Source organism: Aricia agestis, chromosome Z, assembly GCF_905147365.1.
Source record: "Aricia agestis chromosome Z, ilAriAges1.1, whole genome shotgun sequence".
NCBI classification, from domain to species: domain Eukaryota; kingdom Metazoa; phylum Arthropoda; class Insecta; order Lepidoptera; family Lycaenidae; genus Aricia; species Aricia agestis.
Genome location: NC_056428.1, coordinates 6,153,153 through 6,169,405, shown reverse-complemented (window position 1 = coordinate 6,169,405; position 16,253 = coordinate 6,153,153). Strand labels below are relative to the sequence as shown.

The following is a 16,253-nucleotide window of genomic DNA, read 5'->3' as shown; positions in this document are numbered from 1 at the left end:
CGGCAGTTAAATACTTTTTATTGAGGCTTACTCTTTCAAAAACGATAGTAAAACAAAAAATAGTTAATTTGAAAAACTCTTTATAAAGTGTTCTAGATATTCATTCACGTATCTTTGTATCCCGGCGTCGAGACGCAGATGGCTTGTTAACATTCAAACGAGTTCGATTTTATCGTCCCACACGCTCGTGAATAACACTGACTGTTTAGGGTTCCGCAGTCGATAAGACACTTTTGATACGAATGACGCTGGAGAATGAAGACGACCGAGAAAAGCGCTGAACACAAAAATAAGGAGAAACTTAATGAAGCGCTGTTTGTACCATAAAGTTAATATACCTACCTAGCGGAATAGAGCAACAATCTCGAGCTGTCAAACGAAACCGAAATTGGTTTCATCTATGTGTAAAAATATGTGTAAGTATACACTTACACAAGCATGATTGAACATGAATTCTATGAGATTAAATTGTCAACGTGCGGCACGTGCCGACTGGACGTCAAAGAAAGAGTGCTGCTGTCATGTATCACACGTCTTTTTTTATCACGCAGTGTTACTGATAGTGACATCTCTCTTGCTCAGGCCTTTGTTTCTCTATTCCGCTAGGTATATTAACTTTATGGTTTGTACGCGAGCCGATACTCGCACAACTAGGTATTATAGTTCACTACATTTTTACATAATATTATCATGAGTCTGAAATTATGAAATGAAAGTCTGAAATGTGAATTTATGAAAAAAGAGAGAGAATCTTATATATAAAATTCTCGTGTCACAATGTTAGGCCGTGTACTCCTCCGAAACGGCTTTACTGATTTTAGCCAAATTTTATATGCATATTCAGTGGGTCTGAGAATCGGCTACTGCGTACTTTTTATATTGATAAATGCATTTGTTTAATTAATAATAGTAAATTATTACAACTCGAGACTGCCAGGCGTCAGCATAGTAAAAGAGGTGAAGTAAGTTATCTTCATACAAAAGCACCGCGCGCGGCTTGTCTGTGTGCGCCATAGTACCTATCAATGCGTCGCCACGTACGGCACACAACAAAATCTCGGCCAGTTTTATAAGGCTGGTACCACGGAGCTAATACTAAGTATTAGCTCCGTGGCTGGTACCGCCGAGATTTTGTTGTGTGCCGTACGTGGCGACGCATTGATACTATGGCGCACACATACAAGCCGCGCGTGGTGCCTTTGAATGAAGATAACTTTATCTTACTTCCCCTCTTTTTACTATGCTGCCAGCGACCATTGTTTGTGCGACGGGATGGCGATGGACGTTGCCATGGCGACATAGGTACTTATTTAGTCACTTCTATAGTTTCGTTGTCTGGTACCCGTAACACAAATCATTCGAAACCTTACCACGGGGTCAGACGGACGTCGTGTAAAGCGTTGTCTGAAACAGTTCTTAAGAGGGTATACAAGGGGCGAGAGAAATTGAAAATAGGTATTTGAAAATGTATTGTTGTCTCACTAATCTCAAGTCTCCCACCGCAGAGCGCGATAGAGACAACACGACAAAAGTTCTAATAAAAGAACAGAAAATCTTCGATTCGTTGTCCGCTGATTCCTTCTCCAAAACTTAACCGATTTAAGTACTTTTTGATTGAGCTGTGTTCCTATGTTGTATTTTTTTGTATATTTTAGCCAGTTTTGTTTTCTGGGTGTTTGAACACAGAGGAAAATCTGGCCATTTCTTGGGTTTTTGGACGCTCTTATCTTTTTTAATAATAAAATTATGAAAAAAAAGAAAACATAGGGACATGCTAATAGTGGCCATAGATATTCAGGAAAAAAACATAACTCTACCGGCATTACCCAGGGAGGAAACAGGGGACAACGTTTGTATGGAAACACAGCGGTGTGGACTCCTTCTAACAGAATAAAATCACAAGTTTCAAATAAAATCCATTTAATAACCAATTCCAAAGCCATAACAATAGAACCAAGAGTAGTACGACAAATCGATAAAAATACTTTAACATCTCTTTATGACTAAACTTTACAATGTGTGTGTTCCGAAATACAACCAGTAGACTAACTAATGTTTTTACGCACAACGAGAAAATTTTGTCTAGGTCCATGTTTTCTCGATATTTGATGGTTTGTCTTTTCATCTCTATTGACCCTAACATGACTGATGACATACTTTTTTTCTCGTGTCTGTCGTCACAATTAGATATAATTGTGTTTTTTTTTTATCTGAGCTATTTTTGTCTACGAACAATAACATGACAACACAATATTTTTATCGAGTTTTGGTGAGATTTTGACATTATGAGAAGATTAGTATGTCGTCTACGGTTTGGAAGGTAAAGACACACGCTTGCGATGTCTGTTCCTTATTTTAACAAAAATATATATCTCAAATGGCATCATCGACATATCTTATCGAGTATGGCTTACTCGATAAGAACGAGAAATTTAGTAAGCAATAACATTAATAACTTAAGCAATAACATTAATAACTTGAGCTCATCTACCGCGATAACTCGTACGCAGCTAGTTTGTGCTACCGCGCGCGAGCAGCCTCACTCGTCTGAGAGTAAGGGGTCGGACCCCTTAAGAGCAGGGGAGACCCGTGTCCCCACGTCAGATAAAAATAGCTTATTTTCGTAGCTCTCCCCAATATTGCCCGACTAGAATGTCACACGTGTGACTTTAGGGGCGGGGGCCAGGCCCCCCTCATTGTTTTTTTCCAAACCAACTAGCAACAGACTAGTTATAGCCACGATTAAACTACCATGGTCTTAACCAGACCAGTAGCTTAGACCCTTTCGAAAAAAAAAAAGAGAAATTTATCTAAGCGACGTACGCATATTAGGGTAAGAGAGATATAATAATATGTTGGTGCGGTTCGGTGCTGGTGTGCTAGTATATTATACATACTAGAGAGACAAATGTGACCTACAAAGTCATAATATTATGTAACAACGTCCACATAAAGTTAGTATACTTAACGGAATAGAGCAACAATCTCGAACTGATAAACAAAACCGAAATTACGTCTGTGTGTAAAAATTTGTTTACGTATACACTTACACAAGCATTTTTCTAAGAGATTAAATTGTCAACGTGCCGATAAGTGCCGACTGGACGTCAAACAAATGAAAAAATGGTTTTGCTGCTGTCATGACTCATGTATCACAATTCACGTCTCTTTTTACCACACAGTGTTACTGATAGTGACATCTCGCTTGCTCAGGCCTTTGTTTCTCTATTCCGCTTGGTATATTATTAACTTTATGAACGTGCATGAACTTGCCAGTACATTTCGGAAGGAATCAACAGTATGGCCCCATGTGAGCTGGTCAGTATACTGAGTTACATATCGGAACACACGCTATGAAATACTTATATGATAGCAAAACCTATTTAAAACACTGCATTAAAAGTTCACTTGAAGGAATGAAAACTTACAATTTGACACTAAAGAATTATCTAGAATTATTATCTATGTCTACTTCGTGAATCGATAAAATAATAGACACCAGTCTTATAAGCATTCTGCACTTTCTATAAAAAAGTAATAAATATAAATAATATGATAATCATATGAATGTTCATTTTTGTTTGTGATTTATTCTTTCTTAATTTTATGAAATTTGGAAAACTTAAAGCTAAACATAAAAACAAATACAAATACACAGACAAGAAGGTCAATTATTAAAAATTCAAAAGAAAAAACTTTGACACCAAAATGGAGTCAGTGGTTAAAAAGATAAGAAGAAATAAGTTATTTACTTACAGAATAAAAACCGTCACTTCTTTAGCATTAAGCCGATCGAAGAATTAAAAAAATGTTGGCGGATATGAAAAAAACACTTAATGTGTACTTTATAATTACTTTTTAATTTCACAAAATTTCAAATGAGATAAAATATTATCACATTACTTCTTAACCTAATAGACTTCATTGTGCGAGTGAGACGAAAGACGTGCATTTGTCTATTACTTTCTCTGTCCACGGTCTACTCTAACATTTGACATACTTTCCTTTCTCGATATAAAATAAAAAACAGGCTGTATATATACATTTGTTTACTCGAATAAAATTATTATCTAACATCACGCATACGCCCGCAAATTCTTACGTCACTCAATGTCCATTTATTTAGAAACTAAGAAGCAAACGCACTACGTAACTTGCTAAATTTGCTAAAGTAAGTGAGCCAATTCTCTTAGAATAAAACTATATACGTGCGAGAAGGACAGAACGACCGTCTCGCTTGGCGAGCGCGATCTTCAGTACTTAAGAACTTAGTGCGAGCAGGACAGACGACGGATGTCTTACTATTAATAATTGTCGTGATTTTTCTCTCCGATATAAGTAGGTGCGAGCAGGACAGATAACATCCGTCTCGCTCAGTTGACAGGCATGATGTTTTTTCCAGCACATCAGAAGTTAGTGCGAACAGGACTAACAATAGCTATCTCTTTCGTTTGGCAGGCGTGATGTTTCTCTCCAGTAAGTGTGAGCGGGACATACGACAGCTATCTCGCTTAATTGGCTGGCGCGATGTTCTGTTTGTGTCGCCGATGGTCATAGTTAACCAGTCTCTGGCCGACGAGGTATTTGTCGTTCTTTATGTGCTCGTACAGTTTTCTGAACTGGCGGATCTGGAAAATTTTAGCTTGTTAGACTATAAAATAACCTTAGACACAAATTAATGTTTTTAAGATTTACCATTTTAAAAATTTTACTTCAAAATTGAACTTAATTCAAAATATCAAAGCAAAAATATTTTTTGACTAGACGTTCCGCGCAGCTTCGCACTAGTGTTAAACAAGAAACAAACCTGGAACACAGCGAGCGCTCCCAACACGACCACCAATAACAAGGCTGGGTAAATCCGCCTCGCTACCAAGTTACGATGCGTCGGTGAGGTCAGTAGTAACGGCGCTAGGGACTTGGCCAGCGCGTACGGTACCGCCAGCGCCAGACCGAGCCAACGCACGAGGGGGGCTGCGACGGAGCCGAGGATGAATCTGTGAAACGAAATTGTGGGGTAAAGTTATTTAAATTGTGTTGGATTGTGTAAAGTGTGTTGCAGTAGTCTACGAATAATAAAAACTAAGGAAGAGCAACTGTGTCAAAAAAATTGTCCACAAGTCTAGCTCGTCATCCATATAACTTGACAAATTCTCTCATAAATGAGAATACATAGGCTCGGTTGCAACTTGCAGCTCGCATTGAACCAACTATCGACGTCGATTGTGCATGCTAGATAGCTTCTGAATCATGTGAATGGCTATCATAGTTAACATGGAGCAACGATGAGAGGGGCTTAAAGCTTTTTGGCCATTGTTGGCCCCAACCCTACATGTAATTTCAATGACATCACTAATGTGGGATATGCGTGATGACCATAAAGGAAGATCTTCCGAGAGAGGTGTTATGCTCGGGCCGTAGCCCAAGTAATTGATTTCAGCTGTCTTATCTATACCGACGCCCACAATTAACGCCGAATGTGGCGTTAATTGTGGGCACCGCCACAGACATACCAACTGATTCTGTGCTATGCATATTTTACTCACTTGAGATCCATCTCTCGTATCCCGTCCCTGTATGCCTTCTCGATTGCTCGTCGCATGCTCCAATCCGGACCCATCATGGTGAGTGCACACACAATCTTCGTGTACAGCACGCCTAAAGCCCAGTCCTGCCACATGAACAGAACGGGCGACTGTTCCAACGGGACTCGCAGCGGTATCACTAGCACCTGAAAATTTGAATTTTACAAGTCAAATGCTGTTTGAAATTAAAAATAATTAAGTATACCTTAGATTTCATTAAATTTTATGATAACATCAGTAAGATAATACTTATTAATAATAAGTATTATCTTACTGATGTTATCAACATCAGTAAGATAATACTTATTATTACTTAATTTCAATCGAGCTTTACATGTCCAATAACTGAAATTTTGTCTAGTTTCTACTAAAAATCAATAAAAACTGTTAGTTATAGTTAGATAATTTATGAACAAAAATAAATATTTTTGTTCATAAATTATCTAACTGTTTGTTTTTTTATGCTAAGTATTAATTTTTTTACAGCAATTTCTATAAAATATAACCTAAACTGGCCAACAATTGGTCATTTACGGTAAGTTAATTTTTTAAGATTGTTCTCACATAAAACGAAAGTCAATGCACATTACAAACTTGTTCCAGTTACATACTGCTGTCTTTATCTAATTTGCACAATCACAGTCACTCACCAGCTCCAGCACCAGGCCGAGCGCCAACGCCGCGGCACGCGAGCGCCGCGCGAGCTGCCTGCCGCGGCCACAGCACCGCGCGCCTCTCGTTGTCTCCGTCTAACACGCGCTATCTCTGTCACTCACCAGCTCCAGCAGCAGGCCGAACATGAGCGGCACCAAGCCGAGCAGCGCCAACGCCGCGAGCGCCGCGCGCGCCGCCTGCCGCCCCCACAGCGCCGCGCGTGCCGTCAGCGCCGCCCGCCCGCCGCGCGCCCAGCCCGCCAGCAGCGCGCCGCCGCGACCCGCAGCCCAGCATAGGTATAGGCCTGGGTGGTAAATAGGAATAAGTATCTAAAACATAATATTTTATGTTTTATACCCAGATGGTAATATTTTCTTAGTTTGATAGGGCTGGGCTAGGAAGAAGCATTTAGGTATCATAAAATATTAGAATTGAGGTACTGCACATACCACAAGCAGCCGTATATAGCTCGTGCACTCCCTCTGAGGCCTTCGGTAGCCACAGCGTCATCACTTTCCGCCCGATAGCCACCGGAATTACCTGAAACCACACAAATAATTAAGTAACAAAATTATTCTAATGTCATGTTTCTGTGGTGATCGATTCAGGTGTTGACAAATGAGCCATCAGCTTAAGATGAAAAAAAAGATATAGTTTTATTAACAAAGACTTCAATACTTATGTTTTAAACTCTTTATTATTCCATGTTACGTACAAAATGCTCTTAATATTCCATAATTATGCATTTAAGATTTTAATGTTTCTTGAAGATTGATTTTAGCCTGCCATCTTTTCCGTACGTCAACGGCATCTGCCTTCATTTTCCCCGACCGGATGTATTCTATACAATTGTATCACTAGAATCAATCTCCCGGAAATCAAAACATCTACCATAACATTTAACATCCTCCAATCACGAAATATTTATTGATACCGAGATAATCAAATATATTATGAAGGTTTAACGTAAATTATTACATAAACTAAACATAAAGCTTACAGCTCGGCCATCTGACAAGTGGAAACGACCTCGTTCCTAGCTTTTTTTTTTTATTAAATAAGGGGGCAAACGAGCAAACGTGTCACCTGATGGTAAGCAACTACCGTCGCCCATGGACACTCGCAACATCAGAAGAGCTGCAGGTGCGTTGCCGGCCTTTTAAGAGGGTATACGCTCTTTTCTTGAAGGTTTGCAGGTCGTATCGGTCCGGAAATACTGCTGGTGACAGTTCATTCCAGAGTTTTACAGTGCGCGGCAGAAAGTTACGCGAAAAACGCACTGTGGAAGACTGCCACTCATCAAGGTGATGAGGATGGTATGTTTTTCGCGTGGGAAGATAGTACGTACGTAGTAGACGTGGGACGGAGCGAAAAGTTGCAGGTGGTATGATTCCGAACAATTCCTCAGAGCACTCCCCGTGATACAACCGATAGAGGATGCAGAGTGAAGCAACATCTCGGCGTAATTCCAGGGGGTCCAAGCTGTTTGAAACACTATGGCAGTCAACAATTCGAGCAGCCCTTCGTTGGATACGATCCAGAGGGAGCAGTTGGTATTTTGGCGCCCCTGCCCAGAGATGAGAACAATATTCCATATGAGGCCGAACCTGCGCCTTGTAGAGTTGTAGGCGTTGGTCCGGACTGAAGTACTGTCTTGCTCTGTTAAGAACGCCAAGCTTCTTCGAGGCTAATTTGGCCTTACCCTCAAGATGATATCGGAACTGGACTTCGCTCGATATGTTGACGCCAAGTATCTCAATGCTAGGGGAGATGGTTAAAGATGTGCCCTCGAAACGAGGATAAACGACCATTGGCGACTTTTTATTGGTGAACGCGCAGACTTGTGTCTTGGCGGGGTTGAATTGGACTAAGTTACGTCTACCCCATTCAGAGACCTTCTCCAATGAATTCTCCACCTTAGACACAAGTTCGTTTCGACTCTCAGTGACATTTTGCCGAGAAATATTAGGGGAGCCGGTATATAAAGCATCACCTGTACTATCATCCGCATACTCGTAGCAATGAATGCCTTTGGTTTGTAACATGTCATTGATATGCAGTATGAATAGAGTAGGCGATAGCTATATTATTTATTTCTCAATGAAAGTGAATTAGAAACGAAATACATAGTTATTTTAAATTTTCCTTTTCTTCTATCGTCATCGTCATCGATATCCAACATTCATTTCCAGATTGATCAAACCAGAAGCTCGATGATCGGTCGGTCGGCGATTCGATGTTCTTGTTTACTGCGTAGAACCTCCGTCACTTCGTTAACTCGCGGTTTCTATCTTCGTATCGTCTCAGCTGTGATTCATCGCGATAATCATTTGTTGAACGTTACTCAAACTCACAGGCAGGTAGTCGTCGAGATCGGCCGTCGAGCTCCAGCTCATCGTCCGAAGCTCGACTCCTACTAAAACGTTGCTCCAGTTCCTCGTTTCTGCCGTGGCCCGTGACGTCTCGAGTGGGTAGTCATCGAGATTGGCCGTCGCTCCAGCTCACCGTCCGACACTCGACTTGTACTAAAACGTTGCTCTTTGTTTCTGTCGTGTTATGTCGTCTCATTCATCAAACGTCGCTCAAGCTCATGGTCCGTGTCATGTCATCTTATTTATCAAACGTCACTCGAGCTCATGGTTCGTGTCATGTCATCTCATTCATCAAAAGTCATTGAAGCTCATGGTTCGTGTCATGTCATCTCATTCATCAAAAGTCATTGAAGCTCATGGTTCGTGTCATGTCATTTCATTCATCAAACGTCACTCAAGTCATGGCTCGTGTCATGTCATCTCATTCATCAAACGTCACTCAAGTCATGGCTCGTGTCATGTCATCTCATTCATCAAACGTCACTCAAGTCATGGCTCGTGTCATTTCATCTCATTCATCAAACGTCACTCAAGCTCATGATTCATGACGTGTCATCTCATTCATCAAATATCACTTAAGCTCATCTTACGTGTCATGTCATCTCATTCATCAAACGTCACTTAAGCTCATCGTTCGTGTCATGACGTCATATTCATCGACCGTCGCTCAAGCTCATCGTTCGATTCATATGACGTCTCGTGTATGTAGTCGTAGAGATCGGCCGTCGCTCCAGCTCACCGTCCGAAACTCTACTTCTACGTCTCGTATCTCTCATCAATTTATCCCTGAGACGTTGCTCAAGCTCCTCGTCATCAGGGATGGGTGTACATAAAGATCTTCATTCTCCGGTGAGGCTCACGCTCCTAGCTGCCTCGAGGTTCATGTAGCGAAAATCACGTGGACCCCGTCTCCACGGAACATGCATCGCCAGTCGCCACACTTGTACTTCTCGATCGCTCGCCAAGATGCAACCAGGCTCATCATGAATTACGGTCAATCTGAAACTTGCAATTGTTTGTGTTAGATCATAATATTGCCTTTTATTGTTTTTAAAGCAATGGTTGTGCACATAAAAAAAGATAGACATGATTTGAATTTTTAATTAAGTACATAAGTTTTATTACAATAATTATGTGCTCATCACTGCATCAAGGATTTTTCCAAATTAAATTAAAAAATATAGTTATGTTTAATAGGAGACTTGTTGTCATAATTATTATGCCTTGTCTGTGTTTAGGCAATTACAACTGTAACTAGTTATTAAACTTTATTGAAAACATTACATTAATTAATAATAATAGGACAGTCAATCTGAATATTAATTCATTTTTATATTAATATCTTCACCTACATTTTTATGAATCATTATCAACAATTGAAAAGTTATATTACCAATCAAATTAATTTTACTTAAAACACACTAACTCGACAAACAATATTAATAATTATTGTTATATTATTAAAACGCACTTACGTTTTTCATACTGAGGGCGCCGAATTGGATCCATTATCCACTTCTGAAGATATTAACAAAGACTTCAATACTTATGTTTTAAACTCTTTATTATTCCATGTTACGTACAAAATGCTCTTAATATTCCATAATTATGCATTTAAGACTTTAATGTTTCTTGAAGATTGATTTTAGCCTGCCATCTTTTCCGTACGTCAACGGCATCTGCCTTCATTTTCCCCGACCGGATGTATTCTATACAATTGTATCACTAGAATATTTTTTTTAGAACTAGAATTACATTTAACATCCTCCAATCACGAAATATTTATTGATACCGAGATAATCAAATATATTAAGGTTTAACGTAAATTATTACATAAACTAAACATAAAGCTTACAGTTTGAAGCTTAATTTTACAGCTACTGACCAGCGTGATAGCGCTCGCCATGATGAGCGACAGGGACACCAGCAACAGCAGCGCCGCCAGCCGCAGCGGGAACCACGCCGCGCGCGCGTACGGTTCGAACCCAGCCGGCCCGTCGCGCCGCATCAGCGCCTGTAGAAAAGATAATTTTTAGTGTTCCGTAGCCAGAGAGTAAACACTGAATCAGTTATTGGACACTCTGTTTTGTTGCAGTTAATGTTGTATGCAGGGTGTAAAAAACAAAGTAATAATGCTTTATGGTGTGTATGTCATTTCATTGAGGGTTTGAAAAGTCAATTTTTGTTTGATATTTAAATAAAAATACCTTATTTTATCGTAAATAATAAAATTTCATGATTAAATGATTTATACTTATTCTTTCTTTTAATGCCTATTTCAACCTAATCTCAATCGAGCGTTACTTGTCCAATGACTAGTTCTACGTGTCCAATAATTTAAATTTTGTCTAATAGCGTTTTTTTCTGTTTTTGTCAAAAAGAAATAATTGTATATAAAAACTAAAAAAATATCCTAAGATCACATAACCAACCTGTAACCAAACTAATAACTATTAACCTGGTGCGGCGGATGGAGAGGTTGTTAAGGATTAAATAATGAATACACGACAAGTAGTGCACTACACCTGATGATGATTTTGTCAAAACCGGTCGAGAAAAATAATAACTTTGTAAGAAATCTTATAATAATAAAGTTCCACTTTATGAAGTGGAAGTGGAACAGTGGAAGAAAAGTGTATAATTATTAAAATGAACATGAATTTCCACCAAAAAGTATGTAATAGTGGTTAGGGTTTAAAAAAAAATAACTGTAAAAAAAACAACTGTCAACCTGGTGCGCGGCGCCCAACTGGTGAGGCGGGTGCGGAGGCGGGTGCGGCTCGTTGTCCCTCGCGCTGTCACCTAACAGGTAGGACCGAAGCCCTAGCAGGCCGGCGGCGCAGGCGCACCACGCGCGGAGCCCCGCCTTCAGCCATGTCCGAGTGTGGGACTGTTCCAGGAGAGCAGGCAGAATCACCTGAAGGAATTAATCCTATATATTTAAACGAGCAATATATATATATATATATATATATATATATATATATATATATATATATATATATATATATATATATATATAATTGGAATCTCGGAATCGGCTCCAACGATTTCCATGAAATTTAGTATATAGGGTGTTTCGGGGGCGATAAATCGATCTAGCTAGGAATTATTTTTAGAAAATGTCATTTTATACGTGTTTTATCGAATACCGAGCAAAGCTCGGTCAAATAGCTAGTTTATATTAATATGAGATTGATATTGAAGAAGATATGAAAGAAAATTTAATTGTTTCAATATAAGATTAAGATCATGATTGAGGAGAACCAGTCAATAAGGCACACAGAGTTACTATTAACTAGACGTAATATAAAAATTAAAATTAATGCATAAAATATAATAAGGAGATAAAATAAACTGTCGAAAAATATTGAAATCAGTCTAGTAGTTTTGTCGCATTACGAAAAAAACATTTCTCTTTAAGTAGTAAACCTCACAAGTTCTTTATAAGATAATAGCTTTGTCCACATTGTGCCTTTTTTTGACAAGAGCATGCGTTATAGCGCAGTCAACAGCGAAGGTGTGACATGCCCGTGACGCGCGTAAAAATCCACCCGCGTTGAAAGAAAAGTGTCATAACGCGCGCTACGATTTCAACGCGCGTTACGGGCATGCCTCACGTTTGTTGTTGACAGCGCTATAAGGCAGGCCCTTGATGAACAGAAAAAGGCACAATGTGGACAAAGCTATTAGATAACTAGACAATGCCTTCAACTTCTTCGCGCCCAAAAACAATAACATATATGATTTTTTAAAATATAAATTATCCTATACCTTTGAACTCCACACTTTTGGTTTTCAATATTATTCATAAAATTATTACCTGCAGCAAGAGCAACTCCAGACTGAGTTCATTGACAGGAGCTTCGGTGTGTACTGCAACCGCGTATGGCAGGAAACCAGGCAGGAGGTTCTTGATAACCCTGATCGGCAACCACAGCATGAACAGCACAGCTGTCCCAAACACCATAGCAGAGACAACCAGACGTCGCATGTGAGACCACACTGGGAGGTGGATCATTTCCTGGAAAAGAAAGAATTAGTATTATAGTAATCTACTAAAAGGCTTTTGGCCATTATAACACATACTACTAATTTTGATTATAACTTGTATCTCTTTATTCTAGGATAATCAATAAGCACCTTAATTTATCTTAAAGAAAGTGGTTATTATAATATTGTGATATTATTTCAGGCATAAAAGAATAAACATATCATATCCTTTACAAAACATTAATTTTTAGTTACAACATAATAAGAGAAGATTAATTATTTAATAATAATCTTTAAATGGTTAGTTTCCTTACTTGAACAGGACTGAAGTCTGGGTCGTTCAAGTTCTTCAGGAACCATAGCACTCCTGGCCGCAACACTTCTCGGAGTAGAAGAATGAATGATGCAAAGTAATATACGTAGACCATTCCGACGAGCCAGTGTATGAACATGAGGGTCCACGGTGCAGCATGCAGGCTAGACTCTCGGTCTTTGAGGGTCGCATCAAACATGGACAAGGAGCAAAGGTCCAGCCACCATCCACACACCAAGGGTATGACTCCGATCTGCAATTGCAAAATTAGTAACCTTACTTACAAAAAGATGTGCAAGATGTGCAACACAGTGTATGCAGTTTAGAAAAACAATGCTTTGTCTGTCAAGTGATGATAAAGTATCGAACTTTACTACAAAAGATTTAAACACCCGTTGAACAGTTGATTAGAGAAAAATTCAGTACAAAATGGTCTCAAAACAACTGTTCAACAGATGTTAAATCTTTTGTGATAAGACCGATAATGTCTGTAAAAATATTATGGTAATATATTTTAATAATGGTGCTCCTACACTGCCGTTAGAAAATGTTTAGTAACATAAGCTAAGAAAACAAATGATATCAAAATAAAACATAATGTCCACAACATGGACAAAAAAACACAAGTTGAATAATAAATAATACATAATTGTATACTGCAAGTGATGGAATGTCACATTTATTACACAAATTTATGTAATACTTATGTATTCAATTGCTAACAGGCAATTGAAAAAATATGTAGATAAGAATATGACTTGGCATTTCTGATATTATTCATTGTTATAAAGTTATGTGAAATGATCATAAAATTAATTGTATATTATTTTATCAAGTGTAATTCTCAAAATAATTTAAACATACCTCCACGACTGACAGCAGGGCCACCTTTACGACAACATAGCAAAAACCAAGAGCCTTTTTAGCACTGCGGAGACGTAGCAAAGATGCCATTCCATGCAGAACTGCCAACACAGCCCCCAGTATTACGTAGCCTGCTAGAGCTGTCAGTGGCCCAGCAAATGGGCCTTCTGCGGCCAATCCTGCTACAATAGCTCCCAATTTTCCAATGTGGTATGGACAGAATGCAAACACAACTATGAACAGTGTGTTCAACGAGACAACCCAGAACACATGCTCGAGGAACACCATAGATCCGTCCAGTCCGAGAAGTCTCGCCCAGGTCAGCTCCTCCGCAGCAGCTCTGTCCCATTCCATCGGGTTCCAGTTGGCCTCATCGCCAACGAGTGGATCATCAGCATTCTCAACATTGGGCTCCTCCCTCGGTGTTCTTTCATCACCTGCCCCTTCATTCACTTGCTCATTATTGTTGTCCTGAAGTGGCATGTCCTCGGGTAGAGGGCCCTGCAGGTTTTCTCTCTCCATCCAATCTGGTCCGCCTCCATGCATGATTTGCTCCCGCAACCACACAAGGCCGATGAACGAGAACAGCGTACAGGTGACCACGAAGCAGCCGGAGAAGACATCCTTGGCGAGATTCTCAGCGGACACAATATCAAAAGGTAGAGATATAACTGGGTCCAGGGAGCCCGTGAACAGACATCTATAGGTGCGGCACGCGGTCAACGGAACGATGCCCAGCCACGCTAAGGCCACCAGAGTGTAGTGAAGCCAGTCTTTGACCGCAGATGCGACAGACGTAACGAGACCACCGACGACATCACGGATGGGCAGCCGTCTCGGCATATCCGGGGAGTAGATCGGCATGAAAGAGAAGCGGTGCCCGCAGAGCTCGCAGATTTCCTTCCTCGAGTACCGCATCCATTGCACTAAACATTCCTGATGAATCCATTTTATAGAGCCGGTGCAAATACAGGGATGGAAAAGGGGACGATCCGACGAAGCCTCGGATCGACAGAATCGACAGAAATCAGCTCCAGAATTGTCATTATCCATCATTGCCCACTACGCCGATCTTTGTTCGCAATTAAGAGCAAACAGCACAAAGACACTATGTTCCAATTCACGCACAAATAAACCTGAAATTACACATTATAGTGTAATAATTTAGGGTTAATAATGAAACACTGTCACTTCCTAAAGTATTCAATAAAGATTTTGTGAATAATGTATCGAATGTTGATCAGATTTACATATTTCTTGAGTTTCCTTCACAGTCCATTTCATTGACGTTTGAAATAATTTTCATTTTTCATAGATCTACATTCTACGCGTTTAGAAAGTTCGATCCACAGACTAATAAGAGATACTCGTATTACGTTCGATGATCGATCGTCTACGATTAGATTTCAGAATTCAGAATACAAATCGAAAAGGAAGGTTTGTCTGTTTTGCAACAAAAATGTGTTAAGCGCTTATTCCACTTATCCTAAGCGCTTATTCCACTTGTCCTATTTAGGAAGTCCTAGCTAGGACTTCCCCCTACCTAAAAAATTTAGTCAAGTGGAATAACATTTTTAGAAAGCTAGGATCCTAGCTAGGATCCTAAATCGGAAGAAAATGTGGCTCCTGAATGACTAAATCAGTGTTGCCAGATGGTTTCAACCTTTTATCTGTAGTGGGAACTGCTAAATCTGTATTAAAGTCAATATATATTATGTTATAAGATCTGGAATCCATTCGTAGGTAATTTCTTAAGTCTGCTGGTTCCAAGTAGTTCAGAAAATTCATAATTCATAATTTTACGTGGAGCAAAAATTCTTTCAACGATCTTTTTCGCCTTTTATTTATTTTTATTTTCATTGAGCCAACAGTTAAGCCTATGAGAAGACCAATTTTTTGTTGCTTTGATAGAACTGGAGCCATTAAGAAGACGTCTGACCAAAATGACAACTGATTTAGTCACTTAATTAAGACAAGTGCTTCTAATAAGTCTCCTATGTAGGATCCTAGCTAGGACTTCCTAACTAGGTTAAGTGGAATAAGCGCTTTACAACTTACATAGGTACTGTGTGTAAGGGGGATATTAGATTATCATATATATTGGATCCGAGATCATTGAGTCAATGATATTGGATAATGTAATATAGACTTATGATTCATTTCTTCCTTGATCATAGATTTTTGACATTTGCTGAGAGATTGGATCCAATACGGTCATAGAAATAGGTGTTGCCAGTTATTTAATATAAAAAAGAGTTTTTAATTTCTTGTTCGTTAATATGTTTCAAATAATGTAATGTAATTATTTTTCTAATTATATACTTGGATAATCTTGCTGAAATAACAAAAAACAAGCCATATTAAAAATGATGATGTCTTTTGACAAATCGAATTCTCTGAGATCTAGTAACCCTGACGTCAATACCTGTCAGCGTTAGCGCTCTCCATTGGCTATTGAAACCACATATGACG

The 16,253-nt window shown here is 39.3% G+C and overlaps 1 protein-coding gene across 1 annotated transcript; it reads right to left on the bottom strand.

The window, feature by feature from the left end:
* Positions 1-4,032: 4,032 nt before the first annotated feature.
* Positions 4,033-15,088, bottom strand: LOC121738730 (E3 ubiquitin-protein ligase MARCHF6). The gene is made up of 10 exons (XM_042130956.1): positions 13,782-15,088; positions 12,919-13,170; positions 12,435-12,635; positions 11,343-11,528; positions 10,497-10,625; positions 6,689-6,779; positions 6,362-6,543; positions 5,547-5,731; positions 4,808-4,997; positions 4,033-4,628 (listed from the first exon to the last, which is right to left on the bottom strand). The coding sequence occupies exons 1-10, from the start codon at positions 14,835-14,837 to the stop codon at positions 4,512-4,514; spliced, it is 2,589 nt and encodes an 862-aa protein (XP_041986890.1). The 5' UTR covers positions 14,838-15,088; the 3' UTR covers positions 4,033-4,511.
* Positions 15,089-16,253: the final 1,165 nt, after the last annotated feature.

Bases quoted from the DNA above. Each gene is read 5' to 3' on its own strand.
- LOC121738730 (XM_042130956.1), bottom strand. From the start codon at position 14,837: ATGATGGATAATGACAATTCTGGAGCTGATTTCTGTCGATTCTGTCGA. The intron at 4,998-5,546 runs GTGAGTAAAATA...TTCGTTTCACAG, and splicing joins ATACGAGAGATGGATCTCAA to ATTCATCCTCGGCTCCGTCG. The intron at 4,629-4,807 runs GTTTGTTTCTTG...AAAATTTTCCAG, and splicing joins GAGCGCTCGCTGTGTTCCAG to ATCCGCCAGTTCAGAAAACT.